Here is a 19,290-nt window from a genome sequence, read left to right as displayed (position 1 = left end):
GAAGAAAGGCTTTGGTCTCCCAGAATTGCACCTTTTATGGCCCTGACACAATTTTCCTGGGTTCCCACACCCAACTAGCTGAAGCTGAACCCTGCTACTGCTCCCGCTGAAAGGAAGCAAAAGACAGTGCATAAGTCTACAGCTCAAGCTGTACTGAGTTCTTAAGTGGATGTATACCGTGGTAAACAGTGCTCTTGCTGACCAAGTTGGGGGCCAGGGCTGGGGCGGGAGCCAATTCACTGGGATTCCTTTGGCTTAGGAAGGAGTGCCCTGGAATGCTATCTGCTCAGTAATCCTGGCATTCAACTCCCTAGGTTTCTTTGGAATTGCAAAAGTCACCAGAAAAACAAAACAAAACAAGAGAAACAACCTCCCAGCTTGCCCAATCTTAAAGATATGAATTGGTCAAAATACAGCACAGACCAAATAACACTAACCACCAGTGAAGCCTCCTAAGTTCTCAAGAACTGCAAGTCTCATTATCATTCTCTCTGGGATGCTTCTCAGCCCCATTCTCACTGCTCTGCCTGTACTCTCCGCCCGTGCTGCCTCAGACCCAAGTTGCAAGTCCTGAAATCTCTTTTTGCCCACGATCCACAACTTTTTAAGTCCACTTTCCACAGAGACTGGTCCAGAGATGATAAGTGCTGATTCCCCACCCATGGTATACAGGGCCCCTGCTCTAAGGCAGACAGAGAAAACAGCTGCTTTCAAGGTCATGAACCTCCTGAATCTCCTCTATGCGGTTACAGGAGCTGCCAATGTCCTCACTATAACCAGCTTTTCTCAGGTCTCATCAGGCAGAAAGTCTAAAAACTGAATTGAGGGAAGTGTACGAGTTACCAACAGAGACCACTGCAGTTAACATGTTAGTTAAACTCACTCCCTAGGACCCCTCGCACGCTTTACACAAATGTGTAAAGTCGGGGGACTTACTGATCATGGTGGTGCCCCCCGCTAAGGCAGCCTTGGTCCCTTGGAAGAAGTCATCCACTGTGGTCATTCCCTTGTAGGGCATCTGGAAGTGAGTGTGGACATCGATGCCTCCAGGGATCACCATTTTCCCATTGGCCTCAATGGTCTTCACCCCTCCAGGGACAATCAGATTGTCTCCAATTTGCCTGGTGAGACAGGGAAACAACCAGCAATTTAAAAGAACGACTTCCAAGATAAACATAGTATTATAAGGATTTGAAATGTTGTAACTTATGTTTATCAAAGTAGTCTTTTCCAAGTGATTCACAAGTTTAGCAATCTAGAAACAAATAAAGACAGGTATCCATAACAGAAAACATTTTTTTATTACAAGACATTGAATATAGTTCCCTGTGTTATACAGTAGGACCCTGTTGTTTATTTTATATATAGTAGTGTGTATCTGTTAACCCCAAATTCCTAATTTATCCCCACCCCGCTTTCCCCTTCGGTAACCATAAGTTTGTTTTCTATGTCTGTGAGTTTGTTTCTGTTTTGTAAATAGGTTCATTTGTATCATGTTTTAGATACCACATACAAGTGATATCATAAGATATTTGTCTTTAGCTTACTTCACTTAGTATGATCATCTCTAGGTCCATCCAGAAAACAATTCTTTTATAGACACAAAACAATCTGATATGCTGTTTGGTAGGACCGTGTGTCCTGGCTTAGTACTGTAACCCCAGTGGTTTAACCATGTCTAGAATATAGGGTGCGTAATAAATATTTTTTAATAAGTGTTTTTATTATCCTTTTCATTTTGTTCTTTATTTAAAGGTAAGGAAGAACATCTGCAGAAGGACCGAATGGCTGTAAAATAATGAACTGTTAGGAGAGACTGAAGGAGGTAAAGGATCATTTTAAAGAATAGGTGTGTGAACTTTGCTATCCTCTAAATGGGTTCATCTGTGCTCCTAATAACAAATGGAATCTGTCTAGGGCATTTCACCACTCAGACTTCACTCTCAATTCCGTCCTTCCCTGTTAGTTTATCTGTCAATCACAGCTGATGGCAGATTCTCAAAGAGGAAGCCAAAGATGCAGATACCTACACCAGCTGCTTTTGTATGGTCAGCATCTCAGTAGAAGTTTCAAGACAAGGAAGGTGATTATGACAACCTCCACCAGACACAGCTTCACCCAAGAAGCTTCAGAGCATCCCAGGGACACAGAGAGGGGGAGACTGGGGTGGGAAGGAAGCCAATAAGCATGCCAAGGGCACACTACACAAGACAAATGGCAAATACAAATGTAACCACATAGACCATCTATGTTGCTTAGTTCACATTCTTGATTGAAACATCCAGTTAATTCCAGGTAGGCTTATGATTCTTTTTTTTTTTTACTAAACCTATTTTATTCATTTTATTTTTGGCTGCATTGGGTCTTCATTGCTGCTTGCAGACTTTCTCTAGCTGTGGTGAGCGGGGGCTACTCTTCGTTGCAGTGCGCAGGCTTCTCATTGCAGTGGCTTCTCTTGTTGCAGAGAATGGGCTCTATGCGCACAGGCTTCAGTAGTTGTGGCACACAGGCTCAGTAGTTGTGGCGCACGGGCTTAGTTGCTCCACGGCATGTGGGATCTTCCCGGACCAGGGTTCGAACCCATGTCCCCTGCATTGGCAGACGGATTCTAAACCACTGCGCCACCAGGGAAGCCCCAGACTTATGATTCTTAAGGCTCTACATTACGCTGAGCCCTCTCCTACCTTGGGGACACATGTACCCCACTGCCAGTGGCATGAATACTTTCTGCTTTTGTTCATAGGCAGCTAAGAAAGACACTCTCCTGGGGTAGGAAGAAGTCTACCACTTGCCTGGCAAAATCTAAGTTCTACAACTAAAATTAAGTCTTCCTGACATCTCTAAGAGTTCACCCTTACCACATCACCACTCTGCCATCACAGAGCCACCACAATTCAAAACACACTGTGGAAAAAATGCAGCCTTGATTGTAACTCCATTCTAGTCCAGATACTGGCCAATGTGTTCCCATTTCCCTCCCTCACTGATTCACCTCTAAGAGAAATTGAGAACCAAGGCAATGAAGAGTTGCCTGGCTTGGCTGTGCCTATGTATGTATGCTTCTACCAATTTTGACAACTGGTATAACACCCAGTCTGAAAAAGAAAAGCCTTCCCTCCTTTTCCCCACTGAACCAATCAAGGTCCCCTTAATCCTTGAAGGCTTAGCTTCTATCTCCCCTCCTTGGTCAAGTTTCAACTGACAGCCAGGTCTAATAATTAAGAGTGTGGCTCTGCCCTGGATGTGGGCTATGTGGATTTGCAATCTTGGATCTGCTAATACTAGCGTTATGACTTCGGCCAAGTTACTTAACCTCACCATGTCTCAATTTTTTCATCTGTAAAATGTAATAAAAGTGCCTCCTCCATAGGTCTGTTGTGTAGATTAAATGTTAATCTGTGTTAAGCCCAAAGAACATGTTAGTTAGGCACATGAAAATTCAGTAAATATCAGCTATTATAATCAATAACCATCTTAATCTCACATAGCCCTCTCCTTCCTCTGGATCACATCTGTTCTACTAACTTAATACTCGATATTGATATTACCTGGTGATGTCATGTGCTTTGCATGTACAGACATGTCACTTCCCCAAAAGACTCTCAGGTCCCTGGGGGAAGAGCACATGATGATTTGGGTCCCAATGATATCTACCATAGCATGTGACACAGTACGTGTCCAGTGCCTGAGACAACTTCTTTGCACATAGCAGGCACTCCATCAATCTTCACAGGAGACAATTCTGTAATAACTGGAGGAAATTATTTCTGTTTCTATGCCTTGTGAGTTAAGGACGTTGTTGGAGATATATCATTTTATAGGACTGGATGAAGATCATGTTTATACACCCTTTTTTCCACCACCAACACACACATCTGATGGTTAAATTCCTTCTATAACATCCTTCCAGTCTATTTTAATAGAGATGGCAAAGAAGACTCAGTTTATATATTCAACTATGGCAGTAGGTGCCTGAATCACTGCGTGAAGATGGGTTCTGAGCCTGTATTTAGGGCTCAACTGTGAAAAGTTCTGTGATCAATTAGTGATGCCTGCCATGAGCTCTGGAATGAGGAAGAAGCATTAGGTACTAAATTTTTTTCCAACTCTGAAAATCTCTAAATGAGGGAACACACTTCCGCCAGAGAGTGGACTATACACAATAATGTTTTAGTAAGAGAAAAATGTAGAATTAATCGTGGCTCATATTTTGATGAAAGTACTGTTTTACACTGGTTGGCTTGTCTAACAATTCCATTTTTCCTACTTCTAATATGAAAAAGTATTTACGCAAATTGGCAAGGCTACCAAACACAAATATCTTCGTTCTTGCATTTGTTTATTCATTCATCCATCCATTCATTCATTCATCCATTCATTCAATGCATTGATTAATATGTTGATCTTTAGCAAGTTATTTACTCTCTGTTCCTCTTTCTCCTCTATCCTCCTCTGAAAAGGGCGTAATGAGTACTCATTTCATAGGATTGCTGGCAGATTAAATGATAAGGCATGTAAAACATTTAACGCAGTGCCGGGCACATACTATATACTCAATAAAAGGTAGCTCTTACAAAAGTCTCTATGTGTTAAGTACTGGGTTAAGTGCTACAGATACGGAGAAGAATAAGATATGGTCCTTGCTCTAAGAGGGCCAACAGTGTCAGAATTGCTATGATTGATAAAAGCACAGGGTTTTTAAAAGCTCATCAAAGGGAAAGCTAGCCTAGATTTAGGGGCTGGTAAGGAATGTTGGCCTACAGAAAGTTGTATCTAAGCCAAGTTTCCAAAGATAAGTAAGCAATCTATAACCAGAATCTTAAGCTAGCCAATGAAGCTGAATAAGATAAAAATAAAACTGAATGAGGCCAGGGATGGCTCATATGATGGGTTGGATATACCAGTTTTATACAATATCTTATCAATGTGGGGAAGTACCCTGCTTTATGTGATGAAGGCTATGTGTAAATCAAATCCTTTTTTAAAGGTCACTATGAAGCTACACATAAAGGTTACCTGGCTGTGCTGCTTACAGGCATCCAATAGCAAACCATTTTGTAAAGTAATTATATATCCCTAAAGTATCTATTTGGAAATCTTGCCTGAAACGTATGTCCTATCTGTGCTCTGCCTATCCAAGTCCTACCTAAGTCAAGGTTCAGTTTAAATGCCCTCTCCATCTCAAAACCTTCCTCTGAAGGGATTTCTCCTCCCTGTGCACTTCTAAATTACTTATCTTCATTTGAACTCCTTTGGTACCTATTACACTAGGCCTTATATTTTTAGGGTGCTGTAATTTGTGGACGTTTTCCAGTGACCTTAAGGACAGTGGTGACATCTCCCAGTTCTCCAAGACACATAGAGTGCCCATCAATGCAGCTTGCCCAAAGGGGCCCTTAGCATCATTTGGGTGACTGAATTCAGATTTTTCATTTCATTCATGTAATCCAAGTGAACTAAGGCTAGCTCCCATTTTTAAGGGATTATGTGCACCCAGACTGAAGGGCTAAAATAAAAACTCATTTTTAAGGAGGAGAAATGAAACACACAGAAGCAATGGGCTAGTAAGCAAAAAAGAAGCAAGTTTCCTTCTGAGCCTCTAACGAAGAAAGTTCAAAAGACAAAACAAAGGGTACTACTATATACCTACTTTATTAAGCCGTCTTCCATGTAAATATCAGCGTAAAAGGATTGATCATCGTTGACGATCCTGCCTCCCTTGATCAGAAGACGGTCGCTCTAGAAAAGAAGGAAAACAGGAGTCATTCTCACAGGATTTCAGAGAAGAGAGGTCTGCCGAGGTTCTCCCAATTCATTGTTTTAGAGATTTAGCAGAAACCATTTTCTTAAGACATCTGTGTGCTCAGTGCACTCAGTCTTTCTGTTAGGTATCCAGTCTCTCTCATTTGACCCTATTCAAATTATTCTGGAGTTTCACCTCTTATTTCTGCAACCTATCATAGCCACTCAGAAATGTAGCTACTCTTTATATTGCCTTTTTCCAGAAAGCACTATATAATGTAAAGTGGGATAACATCTACCTCAGTGCCTAGCACTCTGTCTGGTATTCTGTTGGCACTCAATAGTGATTCCCAAAAACAGAACTTAGGGTCAGGCATACAATGAAATGGCTTTTAAAAGTCTTTATATGACAGGGGGATCATGTTATGTTTAGAATTCAGGATACTTATACATGTGCACACAAAGTTGTGGAATGTATAACTCAAGGTGGAGAAATTATGCAGGATTCATATTTGCTTCACTATACTCAGTATTTCTCACATTCTCTGAAACATATTTCTTTATTGCTTTTCTTGTGGAAAAAAAATTTCCTTTCTTATGAGAAACGTCTTTTTAAAAATTATAACTTAAATGAAGTTTGGATAAGTGATCCAACTGGAAACAAGGCACATACACTCCGAGGTTATAAACATATATTTTATTTATAAGTCAGGAGAGACACAAATCACTTGTCAGCTTTAGAGATCACAGATTTCATTAAATGAATGGAGCTTAGACCACAGCATGAAGGATGGACATAGCTTTGTTGGGTTCACGGGGGAGAAGAGAATCCCTAGGAGCCTGGATGAGTGGAACTGCAACCTGAAGAACAATGGTGGGCTGCAGTTTGTTAAGAATTCAACATACAGACTTCAACTCTCCACCCATCCATCCATGCATTATTCACACATCCACTCACTCAGCAAATAAGTATCTAATATTTACTGTTAAATAGGTGGGGAGGATGCAATTGTGAGTGAGCCACACCATCAAGGTCACTGCCTGGATGGAACTTAAGGGGAAGTCTGGCAATAAAGAAATAAAGTCATCAAAATAAGTAAAACAATGTAAAATTGTATCAAGTGTCACAAAATACAAGGGAGTGGGGCTTGTTTAAATAGAGGCTGGAAAAGGCCTTTTCAGGGAAGATCAATTTAGATGGAGAACTGCAGGCAGAGGGAACAGTGTGTGCAAAGGCCCTGGGGTAGGAAGAAGTTTTGTTTCTTTGAAAACCTGAAAAAGATCAGTGTGGAGGAAGCTTAGGGATCAAGGAGGGAAATGGCATGAGATGATGCTGGTGAGGTAGGGCTTTCAAAAAAGAACATAGCTTTAAAGGGGGAAGGAAGCCCCACAGACAGGCTGACTTCTGGCTTCTGAAATCAAAGACTGTGAACAGGGCCAGAAAATGAGAATTGAAGCTAGGGCTCCTGCGGGGATATAGCCAATTACCACTCACTCTCTCCTGCTTCCAAGGTATTGGGTAAGAATAAGAAATTTCATCATACTGTATGGTCAGGGGGAAGGATTTTTTAAAGATACAGATCAATGAGGTGTGGAGACAAAACCTACATATATGGCAAAGAAGATGTGCTAATGAGGTCAAATACAAACTACTACCACATGTGATCTCCAAGCCCCTCAGGAGCTGGCCTCTGTCAGTACATCCACTGTTAGGTTCTATCACATGTTGCCTCATATTTTATATGGTGGCAAAACTAAGAGACATGTAGTTCTAGCCGCCTATCAGGCTCTCTGGCCACTAAGCCTTTGCAAAGATGTTCTCTCCGCCTTCTCTTATGTTCACCTACCACTGACAAACATCCTCTCCATTGTCAAGCCTCAATCAAAGGGTTTTTCCCCTAGGATGCACTACCTGACTTTCCAGCAAATTCTACCTGCTCCCACTGTAGCTGAAACAATGAATTGTTCTACAAGGGTTGGTTTACTGTTCATCGGTCTCCTGACTAGACCAAAGACTCCTGTAGTCTTAGAACTATGTGTCTTGATCTTTTTACCTTATACCCATCTTCGATAGCTGTTAAATATTGGTCAAATGAATGGCTGAAGGGTGGGACACAGGAGGTTGTATTATATATCAGAATGATAAAAAGGCCATCTGAGTCAGAAAGTTATGTGAAGTGGTCGGAATATTGGACTTCTAAGGAAAAAAAATTTAAATTGAAGGCTACTGTAATCTACCACTTGAACAGTAACTGCAAAATTATAGAAGGCAGTCCTAGGACTGTGCTTCTCAAACTAGGGTGCACATTAGAAAAATACAGATTCCCAGGCCCTGCTCTAGGCCAACAACTATGCATTTTATAAGCCCTATAAACGGCTGTTAGGCAGCCATCAGCCAGCCCACACCAAGTCACAGACCAGCACCAGGAACCACTGCCCCAGACACAGTTTGTGTGTCTGTGAAGGCAACAAAAGCTTCTCCAGCAGGAGCTTCATACTACTAATAATCTTGGTAACTGTAAGAGTTCCCTCTCACAGCTCAGTGCTTTTCTGATGCTCTTTATCTTTCTAGCAAAGAGCTGAAGTAAGCTGGGTTAGGGAAAGGGGCCAGTTACTGCCTGAACTGAGCCCAGCCATGAAATATGACCATCCTCCTGTCTGGGGGCATCCAGTCCTGAGCCACTGGGGATCATCACTTCCTTCAATAAGCATCAAATATCAACAAAAGGGAAAAAGCTATCTCAGGCCCCTTGTACATCAGGGGTGTAGTAAGAGGTGACCCAAGTGGAATTAACCTCATTGAGATGGTATCGTTCAAAACTGTTCAAATGCTAGTGAAATAAGCTTGACTCAATCATCAGGAACCTAAACAGAGCACAAAGATGAACTGTAGGCCTGGTGTAAGTTTCAGAGATGGGAGTAACAAGACCCCTGCTCTATGCACTATAGTATTAATATTATTGTCTTTATCATGTAGAGCAGAGATATCAAAACCACAACTCACAGAGCTCAAGCACATGCTGTTCCTGGGGGTCTTCAGCTTGTCCCCTGAACTTTTATTAAAGTGGTTAATAAAACTGCTTTATTAATTTTAACTCTTTCCATGCATGTGGTATCCACTACAAAGGACAACCCAGGCAAACAGTCATCAGACACAGAAGCATCTGAAAGGCAAGTCTTGGACTTGGCATTGAAGAATGATGCACAACGACTGACCACTCCCAGGCCACATAAAACCAGACCTCCCTGGTTAGGGAACATGCTTGTCTGTGAAGTCATGGACCAGCCTTAGACCGTAACACATTCTGGGGCCCAAAGCCAACAAGATGAACAACTCTGACAGCTCTGGTTAAAAGTTACCCTCGATGGTGTTAGAAAGGTGAGTGTGGCTCTGAGGGGCTCTTTGCTCTCTGTTCTCAGTCGCTGAGGCGGTCAGGAACCTGAGAGCTGACGCCCGAGGAGGTAAAGTGGTCTAAATGGGAGCCGACCAATGTTTCTCATGCATTAATAGGTATAAAGGATGCTGGTACTTGTAGAGCACACAGGGATAGTCCGGAGGGTATTTGGAACCCAAGATGAAGCTCTTCAGAGCCTGCAGCACCAGGCCAAGGACTCTGGCTGTTTTGGGCCCTGCACGGCCACCAGGGCTGAGTGCAGCCTGGTCTTGCGGCCCAGCGGGGTGCCAGGTGTGCCAGCTGCCAAGCTTGGGCTCCACTGGGTTCTCCCACTACTAGGAGAATCGGGCCGACCACTTAACCAGGTGTGTGGTCTTGAGTTAGGACTTAACCTCTCAGCACCTCAAGTTTTTTATTAGCTCAGAGTGGATAAAACACCTAGCTCACCTCTCAGGGTGGCTGCCAGGATTAAATGAGGTGGATGAAGGGGGAAAGGTATGTGTCTGTGTGTGTGTGTGTGTGTGTGTGTGTACATGTATATATAAAATATCTAACACAGTAAACACCTATAAATATTAGTTATATTTATTCCACTCATTATTTACAGTACTTTAAATTTTTATAAAATGCCTTAAATTAAGAAGCATACTGGGGAGGGATTATTGTCCTCATTTTCCCAATGAGGAGATCTACACAGAGAGACAGATGACTTTCTCCAAGTGACAGCATTGATTAGTTCCAGTTGGAAGTAAATCCAGGTCTCCCATCTCTTGGCACCAAACTGCTTTCCACCTGAGGCCACTGCACCAATAGTGCCTAAACCATATGCCAAGTGGCTCTTTCCGACGGGGCTGTCCTCTCTGTTTGACACTGCATCTGACAGTTCCAGAGCAGGAACGGCTGACTTCCTCTGCGGTAGGAAACTTCAGTAATCCAATCACTTGTAAGCCACTACTTATAAAATCAGTGGATTAGACCTGCCCCTTATGGCCTGAATGTGTTAATGCAGTTTATAAAGGGATCTGATTGACAATCCAGGATAGCAGAGGCCCTTGGAGTTTGATGAAATCCAACCCTTTTTCCTTCACTAGGATATGACAATGATTAGAAAAATCAAGTATAAAAAATCAAGAGTTTGTGAGAAAATGGGAGAGAAAAGAGACAGAGAGAAACAAAGAAAAGAAGGAAGGAAGGGAGTGAGAAAAGACAGAGGTACAGAGGGGACAAGGGGAGCAAGAGAGGGAAGGGGGGAGGAAATAAACTTATAACAAGGGATGCTGTTAAGAATGGCTGTGATTCAAACTAGAATAGAAAATGCAAGGACAGGATCTTGAACTTAAGCTGGTTGGAGATGCTGGTTCCCATTTTAGTTTTCCTCACCTAGTCTTCAACGTAAAGAACTTAAATTACCACGTCTGTCTGAGTTAATGAGAATATGCCTCCCAGAGAACCCAGAGCCCTCCGTGGATTTCTTCCCAGTCAGTAAAATCAGCCCCAGAACAGTACTTAGGACACATCTGTCCTATACTCTGCAGACATGCCAGCAGCTCAGAATAAAAAGTATAATCCTAGGAAGAGAAAAAGAGAATATAAACTGAAGAAGGAGTCTTCCACAATAAAATCTTTTAGTACCTGTGTTCAAATCACAATGCACAGACTCTGACCCTCAGTGGGGACTCAAGAGCCTTTCAAAGTCCAGATGAAGGCGCAGGTGGTTATTTAAAATAAATTCCCCATCTGGGTAATTAGATTTGACTCCCTAAAAACACTCTCATGCTTAAGAATACAACAGGATGGATAGACTACACAGATGAAATCTTGTAGCTTTTCTTCCCCAAAGCAGCATCATTTAAAGAAGACAGAGAAAAGGCTTTCTAAGATAGTCCTGGTTGCCTCAACATGGTATTTAGGAAAAGGTACTGAATAGGCTTTCAGGAGACCAGAGTTCTCCATCCCACCTCTGCTGTTAAATATGCAACCATGGGTGAGATGCACAGGCATGAGTTTGAATTGTGCAACGAACACTACCTGTGTTTGGGAGAGTGACTTCACCTCTCTGGGCTTCAGTTACTTCATCTGTGAAACGGGGGACAATGATATCTTTCTCTCAGGGTGCTGGTTAGGATTATGGGGGTTCCTATATGTAAAGGGTTGAACTCTGCTTGGCAATTTATAGATGCTTAGTACATGTGAGCTACTATCATAATTATTCTTCCTTTCAATCATAACTGGCCACTGTACAATGGCCCTCTGACAAATATTCTAGAAGAACTGAACTAACACTTTGTTAATCAAAATCTAACAGACCTTGCCATAAAGGGAATTCCAGAGGCGCCAGTCCCCAGCCAACCCCCAGCAACTGTTCTCAGCTCCTGCCACCAGCTGCCAAGGTCAGCCAAGACTTCTTCTTTTAAACCCACTCCCACAGGACAAGTTCCCACGGCCCCTCCAGGTCACTCTTCCGCTGGAAATAAGGCTCCATGAGCAGATAACAATCTACTTGCTCTCCTCCAGCAGGAATGCGGAGTGGGTGGCAAGGTCTCAAACCTGCCCCCAAACTCACCCTCCCTGCCCAAGGCATGGATCTGTTTCCAGGCCCCTCAGTGACAAGCATGCCATGGCGACGGAGAGAACGAGTAAGGTCAGGGAGGAAATAAGACTTCTTGAAGGGCAATGCAGTTTCCTGGCTCTGAGTCTTTACTGAAACCGGGCATAGTTGTACAGGGCTGGCTGTTACCAACCTCTGAACTGCTACAGATGAATCTCAAAAACATCCCTCCTTTCTCTCACCACCCAAACATACTTATGACCAAGTGTGCACCATGGAGGCTAATGGTGGGGGTGGGTGGGGAGGAGAGTGGGGAGGAGAGTGGGGGAGCACTCCCTTCAAAGCACAGCCCACCGAGCAGAATGCATAATGAATGGCAAACACTGTTGTCTCTTTCATGTGTTTGGCTTGGCCCTGGAAGGACAGACCACAAGGTAGGAAAGCAGTAATGCAGAGGAAGCAGTAGCCAAGGGCAGGATTAACCAGGGCAGGGTGGCGGCTCCCTCTTCTGAACTAGAACATCAAAGCCAGCTGTGCGCATTCTTGCCCCCAGAACTTCATGTTCACCATTTTGAAGATGCAATTATCGAAGGGCCAGACAAGTCATGTGCCCTGCCCTGGGTCAGACTGGAGTGGGGAAATGGATGGCATCTTAATCCCAGCCCCCGATAACACTCTCCCAGTCTTTAACAGGGTTCCAGACACGGATAAGCACGAGTGGATAACCAGACAGGGAGCCAGAGGAGGGGGAGGGGAGGGATGACGCAGCGGTGGACAGAGGAGCCACAAAGCCATTCCAGCCTCAAGCAGGAAGGTCAGCTGGGCCTGTGAAGCCCAAACCTCGGTCCCTATTGTGCTATTTTCATGATACTGGACAGATCCTGGTACAAACTGTACTGTTATTTACTTAATATTGTCCTGAAATAAATATATTTTAAAAGTAAACACTGTCTCACTCCCATAAATTCTAAGCCAGTATCACTTACCAAAAATAGACAGTAAACCTAGGAATGAATACAATAAAAACCTCATGAAACTTTGGCTCCATTCTCTGCCCTCAAAAGGGTCCTGAAGGATGAACTCAGATCTGCTACCTTTGTTAAAAGGAAGATTACCCAGTGTCAGGGTGGGGCGGGGAGTGGAGGGGTGGTGTTCAAGACAAAGTAGCACTATCCTAAGACTTTTTCCTTGACCTGCTCAGAAGGTTAGAAAAATCATTAGAAAGGGGACAAAATTTCTCTCTTTGTGGTTCAGTGTTATTGAATGCCCTCTTCCAGAACCACCTAAAATGATCTAACGTTAACAGCAGGGCTACCATCCCTGCTCTTGAAACATGGACCGACATGGACCAACATGGGCTTGAGCAGTGTCCAAAGCAGAGTCACAAGGACGTCCCAGGTACTGGGGCAGCACGGCACATGGAGGAGATTATTGGAATGAAGGATCACCGCTTCAGAAGGTTAGGGAGAAGGAGAGAGAGGGGCAGGGTGGGCAAATCTAGTGTGAGAACAAGCATGCCTTATCATAAAATAGGATGTGACAAATCTGGGTACAAGAAAAAAAATGTGGTCCATCTTTAGCTGGGCTTTGGGGAAGGAAAAATGGAAAGGTTGCTGTCTGGATGGAAACCAGCCCTAATCACAGTTTGCAAAGCCATTCAGAATTTAGGCAGCAACCAAGGGAGTTTGGAAGCCAGAGCTGCATTGGCATCTCTGCTACTAACTCATTGTGTGATTTTAGGCAAGTGGCTTGATCCAGCTCTGGGCCTCAGCTTCTTCAGCTGAGTGAAGGTGGAGCTCTCTAAAAAGGCCCGTTTACGTATCTGTAAAGTACAGATACTAATGCCTACCTCCCCGGCTACTGTGAGAATTAAATATTATGATGCAGGGTCGGGGCACTTAGAAAAAGCTCCATGGGTGGCAGGCATTACCAATATTACCACTACTACTAATTTCACGACTGTGCTACCACCTCTATTTTATTGCTCTGATTATGTACATGTACAATTAAAGGCAAATCCAAATTGCAGTATAACTGTAAGGTAGCTACCACTATTACAAATAAAGTGCCTGAGAAATGTGTTGCTCAGGACAGAGTTATAAAGTAGAATATAGATTGAAGAAAAGTCAGTGCTTTAGAGATCTAATTCATGGCCACCTTTGGTCTGGGTTTATAAGAGAGTTTTGTGTTGTGTTTGTTATTTGGGGTTTTTTTGTTTTGTTTCGCATTGTTCCTTTTAGGCCTCAAATCCATGTGTTATGGGTGAAAGCTCTCTGTCCCATATGCACACTAGGAAACGGGGGTCCAGCTATGTTCAAACGGGATCCTGTGTCCCATTAGCTCAACAGCCTGTGTGAAAGCCAAACGCCTACTTCATCAGGAAGGAGGGCCTGAAATTTCAACCAGGTCTTGATTCTCGGGATAAACAGGTTTAATAATTCATTCCTGAAACGTACACTTGTGTGACTACTGGCTGTGAAGATGTTATGTTAGGTGTACGGGACGGCAAGGACAAAATAGTCAGAAAAATTAAGCCATGACCACAAATAATAATGTGAAGTAAAAAGAGCGAGGGTAAAACCAAAGAGGCAGTGAAATGATCAGTGGTTGCCAGTGGTTTGGGGAGGTAGGGGGTGGGAGGGAGGGGTGAATATGTGAACAGACACAGCACTGAGGGTTTTCAGGGCAGTGAAACTATTGCATAAGATGCTTTAATGGTGGATACAAGGCATTATGCACTTGTCAAAACCCATAGAAAGGTACCCCCCAAAAAAGAGTGAACCTTAATGTAGAACTATGGGCTTTCATTAATAACATATCAATGCTGGTTCATCAACTGTAACAAATGTTTACCACACCAATGCAATATGTTAATAAAAGGGGAAACTTGGGGTGGGGGGGGAGTGGGAGGGAGTACATGGGCACTCTTACTACTTCCTGCTCAATTTTTCTGTAAACCTGAAAGTGATCTGTTATACAGCGGAAACGAACACACCATTGCAAAGCAGTTATACTCCAATAAAGATGTTAAAAAAAAAAGTGATCTGAAGAGCAAAGTCTATTAATTAAGAGAGAGAGAGAGAAATGGGAGAAAAATCCTCTGGTAGAAATCAAAGAAGGGTCCACAGAGGCGAGCCGAGGTGGGTCTTGGGAAAATGGCTAATCTGGACACACAGGTATGACCCAAGGCAAGTGGGGGAACAATAATTCGTAACTAGCATTTACTGAAAACTTCTTACATGTCAGAAACTCTTAGAAGCTTTATGTACATTTTGTTCAATTAATCCTCATCGAAATGAATTATCTGCTGTTTTCTCCCCATTGGGTTGATGAAGACATGGCAGCTTAGGGGGGTTAGTGCAGGGTCTGGTGTCACATAACCAGTCATTGGGAAAACCAAACGTATCAAGGCAAGAAATGCATTTCAGGGGAAAATTGTGGAAATGGGTGGGGTCCCAGATGCTTTGGATTCTGGAAGAAGGGGATGCAAGCAGTGGCTGGCTATGGGGTTTGACCTTTATCCCATAGGTCCTGGGGAGCTGTGGAAGGATTTTGAGAAAATGAGTGAAATACAATCGCAGAGTTAAAAAAAAAAAAAAAAAAGCTGACAGAATGGCCATGCTGGAGATAAAGGAAGGAACTAGTTAGAATGTAATAGCAAGCGGTGGGGGGTGGGAAAAGGAAGAAAAAGCAACAACCTATATCACTCAGGATGCCAGGAAACAGATGGAATACTCAAATTGGATCATTAACGTGCATTTAACAAAGGGATTAACAAAGCATGGGCAGGGTTTAGGGAAATTAAATGGATGGGCAGCATCCAGAGCACACCAACAGCAGGGAGAAATGCCATCCCCAGGCCCAAGGAGGCCAGAGGAGTGATTACCGGAGCTGAAGAGGGCAGCTGTACGGAGAGGGCGCCTGCTGTGACCTCCAGCAGAGGCACGTCGCCACTCCACAGCAACCCAGCAGCAAGGAATCAGAGGGAAAACACCCTGACTTCGTGGTCCAGCCTCCCTCCAGTCCCCTAGTGGTGCCACATCAACTAAATCCAACCAGGTGCCCAAGGGCAAAGGACCTATTGGTGCAGCCCAGACAGGTCCAGGGTGTGGAGCAGGACAGAAAACCTTGGCGAGGGCAGCTGAAGAGGCAAACAGAAAACATCCAGCCTAGTCCCTGAACATCCAAGCATGGGACACAGTTTAATAAACTGCAATACAGCCACACTGTGGATTATGGTGCAGCTCCTTTTTAAACAGGTGAAATCTATATCTTGAACTGAAGAAATATCTAAAATAAGTAAGTGGCAATGTGCATACTGTTCTTGCAAAAGCAAACAAACAAGTACTATTATTATGTTTCTGTGTGAGCAGGAGAAAGGTCTGGAGGGATGTATACCAAATTTGTCAACATTAGGTATGGTAGGGGAAAAGGATACAAAGGGAGGAGGTATAAGGAACTTTTTAATTTTCTCTTTCTCCTCTATTTACATACATTATTTCACTAGTTGCACAATGCATATACCACTTTGTAACTTTTAAAAAGGATTTAATATAGAAAATTATAAAAAGGAAAAAAGAATAAGGAGTTTGCTATGGTCCAGATGACAGCAAGAGTATGGATTAGAACATGTATGGCACACTGCAGAGGAAAGCTGGAATCTAATTAGCAACTGAAGGGGAAGAGAAAGTGACATGCCACTATTTACAGCAGCCAAGGCGTGGAAGCAACCTAAGCGTCCATCGACAGAGGAATGGATAAAGAAGATGTGGTATACATACACAATGGAATATTACTCAGCCATGAAAAAAGAATGAAATAATGCCATTTGCAGCAACATGGATGGACCTAGAGATTATCATACTACATGAAGTAAGTCAGACAGAGGAAGACAAATACCATATGACACCACTCATACGGGAAATCTAAAAAATGATACAAGTGAACTTATTTACAAAACAGAAACAGACTCACAGACATAAAAGACAAACTTATGGTTACCAAAGGGGATAGGGGTGGGGGAGGGATAAATTTGGAGTTTGGGATTAGCAGATACAAACTACTATATATAAAATAGATAAACAACAAGGTCCTACTGTACAGCCCAGGGAACTATATTCAATATCTTGTAATAAACTAAATAGAAAAGAATCTGAAAAAGAATATGTATGTGTGTGTGTGTGTGTGTGTGTGTATATGAATCAGTTTGCTGTACACCTGAAACACAACACTGTAAATCAACTATACTTTGATAGACAGATAGATAGGTAGATAGGTAGATAGATAGATAGATAGATAGGAAGTGAAGTGCCAAAGGTAAATGACATTTCAGGGCAGGTTGGCCAGGAAGAACCGATGAATAAAAATGCAGAAGAGAAACGAGTCACAAAGTTGGGGTGCGAGAGTATGAAGAATAATTTTGAGGTGCTGGTTAGCCACACAACAAATAGGCTGGAATGGGGACTTGAGATTTAACAGGCTGGTCAGAAGCTGATGGAGTTGACTTAACCCTACACTGAGATGGCTATACCAACTGAAAGGCAATGAAGGGTAGTACGGACGCCTGGAATGGTAGTCAGGACCTGGATTCTGGTCCCAGCTCTGCGAACCCAAGCAAGGCACTTTGCCTCTCGGGGCTGCTGTCCACTGCATGGGACCCTCTTCCCTCTTTTAGAAGCAGCTCTCTCTCCACTTTGATCATGTGTGCCTGGCAGCTGGCTTTGACTGGGCCTTTGGAATGATAGGAAAGCCCAGTGAATTCCCACTATTGCTTCTCAGAAACAAAAAACTCTTTCACTAAATCTGAAAGCCAGCCAAAATGCAATCCCCAGAGGAGCAATGCGGGCTTGGGCCTTGGAATGTGTGAGCGGCACCTTCAAATTGACAGGCAATTGCTCCCCATCTATTTGTGAAGGGCACAGGGATTTTTCTCCAAGTCTGACCTTATAGTTTTCAATTGGCCAGGGCTGCCTGGGGATTGCGGTTGCAAGCACACAACCACTGGCTTCTGCAACTTCCTAAAACTGGCCCGTGGTGGATGCATCAACAATGTACGGCTGCCGTGTTGCAGCTCACACCACGTGGCCACAGAAAGGGCCCTTGGAGAGAGAGCATGGGAGGGAGGGACTGTTTCAAAGAGCACAGATGCTCTCGGTTTGCTCTGCCAAAGAGTCCAGACATCAGAGATTGGGTCTGTACAGGACAGCAAAGGGGCCTGCCTCGTCAGTCACTTTGCAGCTAAAAGATCTAAGTAGTGAATCTGCCAGGGCAGCTCAGTGGAATGGTGAAAAAGAGAAGGGCTTTACAGTCACAGTCCTGGCTGTAAAATGAGGACAATGATATCTGCTCCAAAGGACTGAGGTCAGGAGTCAAGCCCAAATTCTGGTGCATGGTAGTGCTCAAGAAATGCACATTTCTTTCAAAGTTGGACTCAAATCTTCTCATGTCAATATCTTTCACCTGGACGCCTACCCACTCTCACTGCTATCTTTGAAAAGTAGCTTGACTTTTCACCTCTTTTTAGTTTACATATAGGCCTTAACTACCTTCCTATAAGAACCCAAACATACTTCCTAAGGAGTATGGGAAGCAGAGGAGGTGGGGCATTCTCTCTTTTTTCTGGCCCTTTCTTGACACAAGAAGCAGACAGTGGTGATGACTGACTCTCTGGGTCACAGCCTTCTGGTACCTGCAAACCCACAGCTCTGCTTTCGTTTGATAGATCGGTGGTCAAGCACTGACTATTTTTGACTCTTAGGCCCCAAACTTCTCCAAGTTATACTGACAGAGAAAACTGCAGATGCTCTGAGAACAAGGACTTCAGGAGATCAGGCAGACTTGGAATGAAATGAACCCTTGAAATAAACATAATTGAGGCACCATTTGAAAATTACCAGAACGCAAAAATGAGACTAGCGGGCAGTTAACCCTGCTGTGACAAAAGGTTTCTTCATCTTCAATGAAGATCTAAGGCTTCACCCAATAGGCACTTTCCGGGATATATTCAAGACTGCTTTCTATTTGCAAATGCTATGCTGACATTACAGGAATTGATTCCCTGTGGCTAAGGGCCCGCAGACTTCATCCCTACCTGCAAAGCCATGAGTTACCCGCTTCTCTTCCCAATGATCACTGGTTCACTTTCTGTGATTCTAACACCAAGAGAATAATCTTCTTTGGAATAGTTCCAAAACAGTCTGTTCTTTTATGACGTGTCTCTGCTCAGAAATGTTTCCAAAAGTGCTAAGGCAACTGAAGTTTACAGTTGCAGGTGTTTTCTGCATACCAGAATGTGTATTGTGACATGTATTAAATTGTGTCTAAAAGAAACAGCAAAGGAGTTAGGACCTTTGCAAGTCTCTTCAAGTCATCTCAGATGCAGCAGGTTTTCATCTATGTGTTATGACTTGTGTCTGTTCTCCCAAGTCTTTTCATCTTTCATTGATCATTTCATTCACTTGAGGTTAGACCATGGGGCAGATAGTTTAGTTGTCTTCCGATAACCCTGTTTCCTTGACACCCGTTCTCCCTAAACCACTTACTAAGGGAAAGCACATTAGTTTAAAGTAAAGGAACAACATGCCTTTTCATTCATTTATTTATTTA

The 19,290-nt window shown here is 43.2% G+C and overlaps 1 protein-coding gene across 2 annotated transcripts in view; it reads right to left on the bottom strand.

The window, feature by feature from the left end:
* The window catches only part of DPYSL3 (dihydropyrimidinase like 3), a gene marked incomplete at both ends in the record, with an annotated part of 112,268 nt that overhangs the window by 29,133 nt on the left and 63,845 nt on the right, over nucleotides 1–19,290 (bottom strand). For both annotated transcript variants that reach the window (XM_079702502.1, XM_079702503.1), the window contains 2 exons: nucleotides 937–1,121; nucleotides 5,651–5,739. In XM_079702502.1, the coding sequence (XP_079558628.1) occupies nucleotides 937–1,121; nucleotides 5,651–5,739 (274 nt within the window). The remainder of the gene's footprint in view (nucleotides 1–936; nucleotides 1,122–5,650; nucleotides 5,740–19,290) is intronic.

Source organism: Hyperoodon ampullatus (assembly GCF_949752795.1).
Source record: "Hyperoodon ampullatus genome assembly, chromosome: 4".
Lineage (NCBI taxonomy): Eukaryota > Metazoa > Chordata > Mammalia > Artiodactyla > Ziphiidae > Hyperoodon > Hyperoodon ampullatus.
The sequence above is the reverse complement of the archived record's forward strand: the minus strand, read 5'-3'. Positions and strand labels throughout refer to the sequence as shown.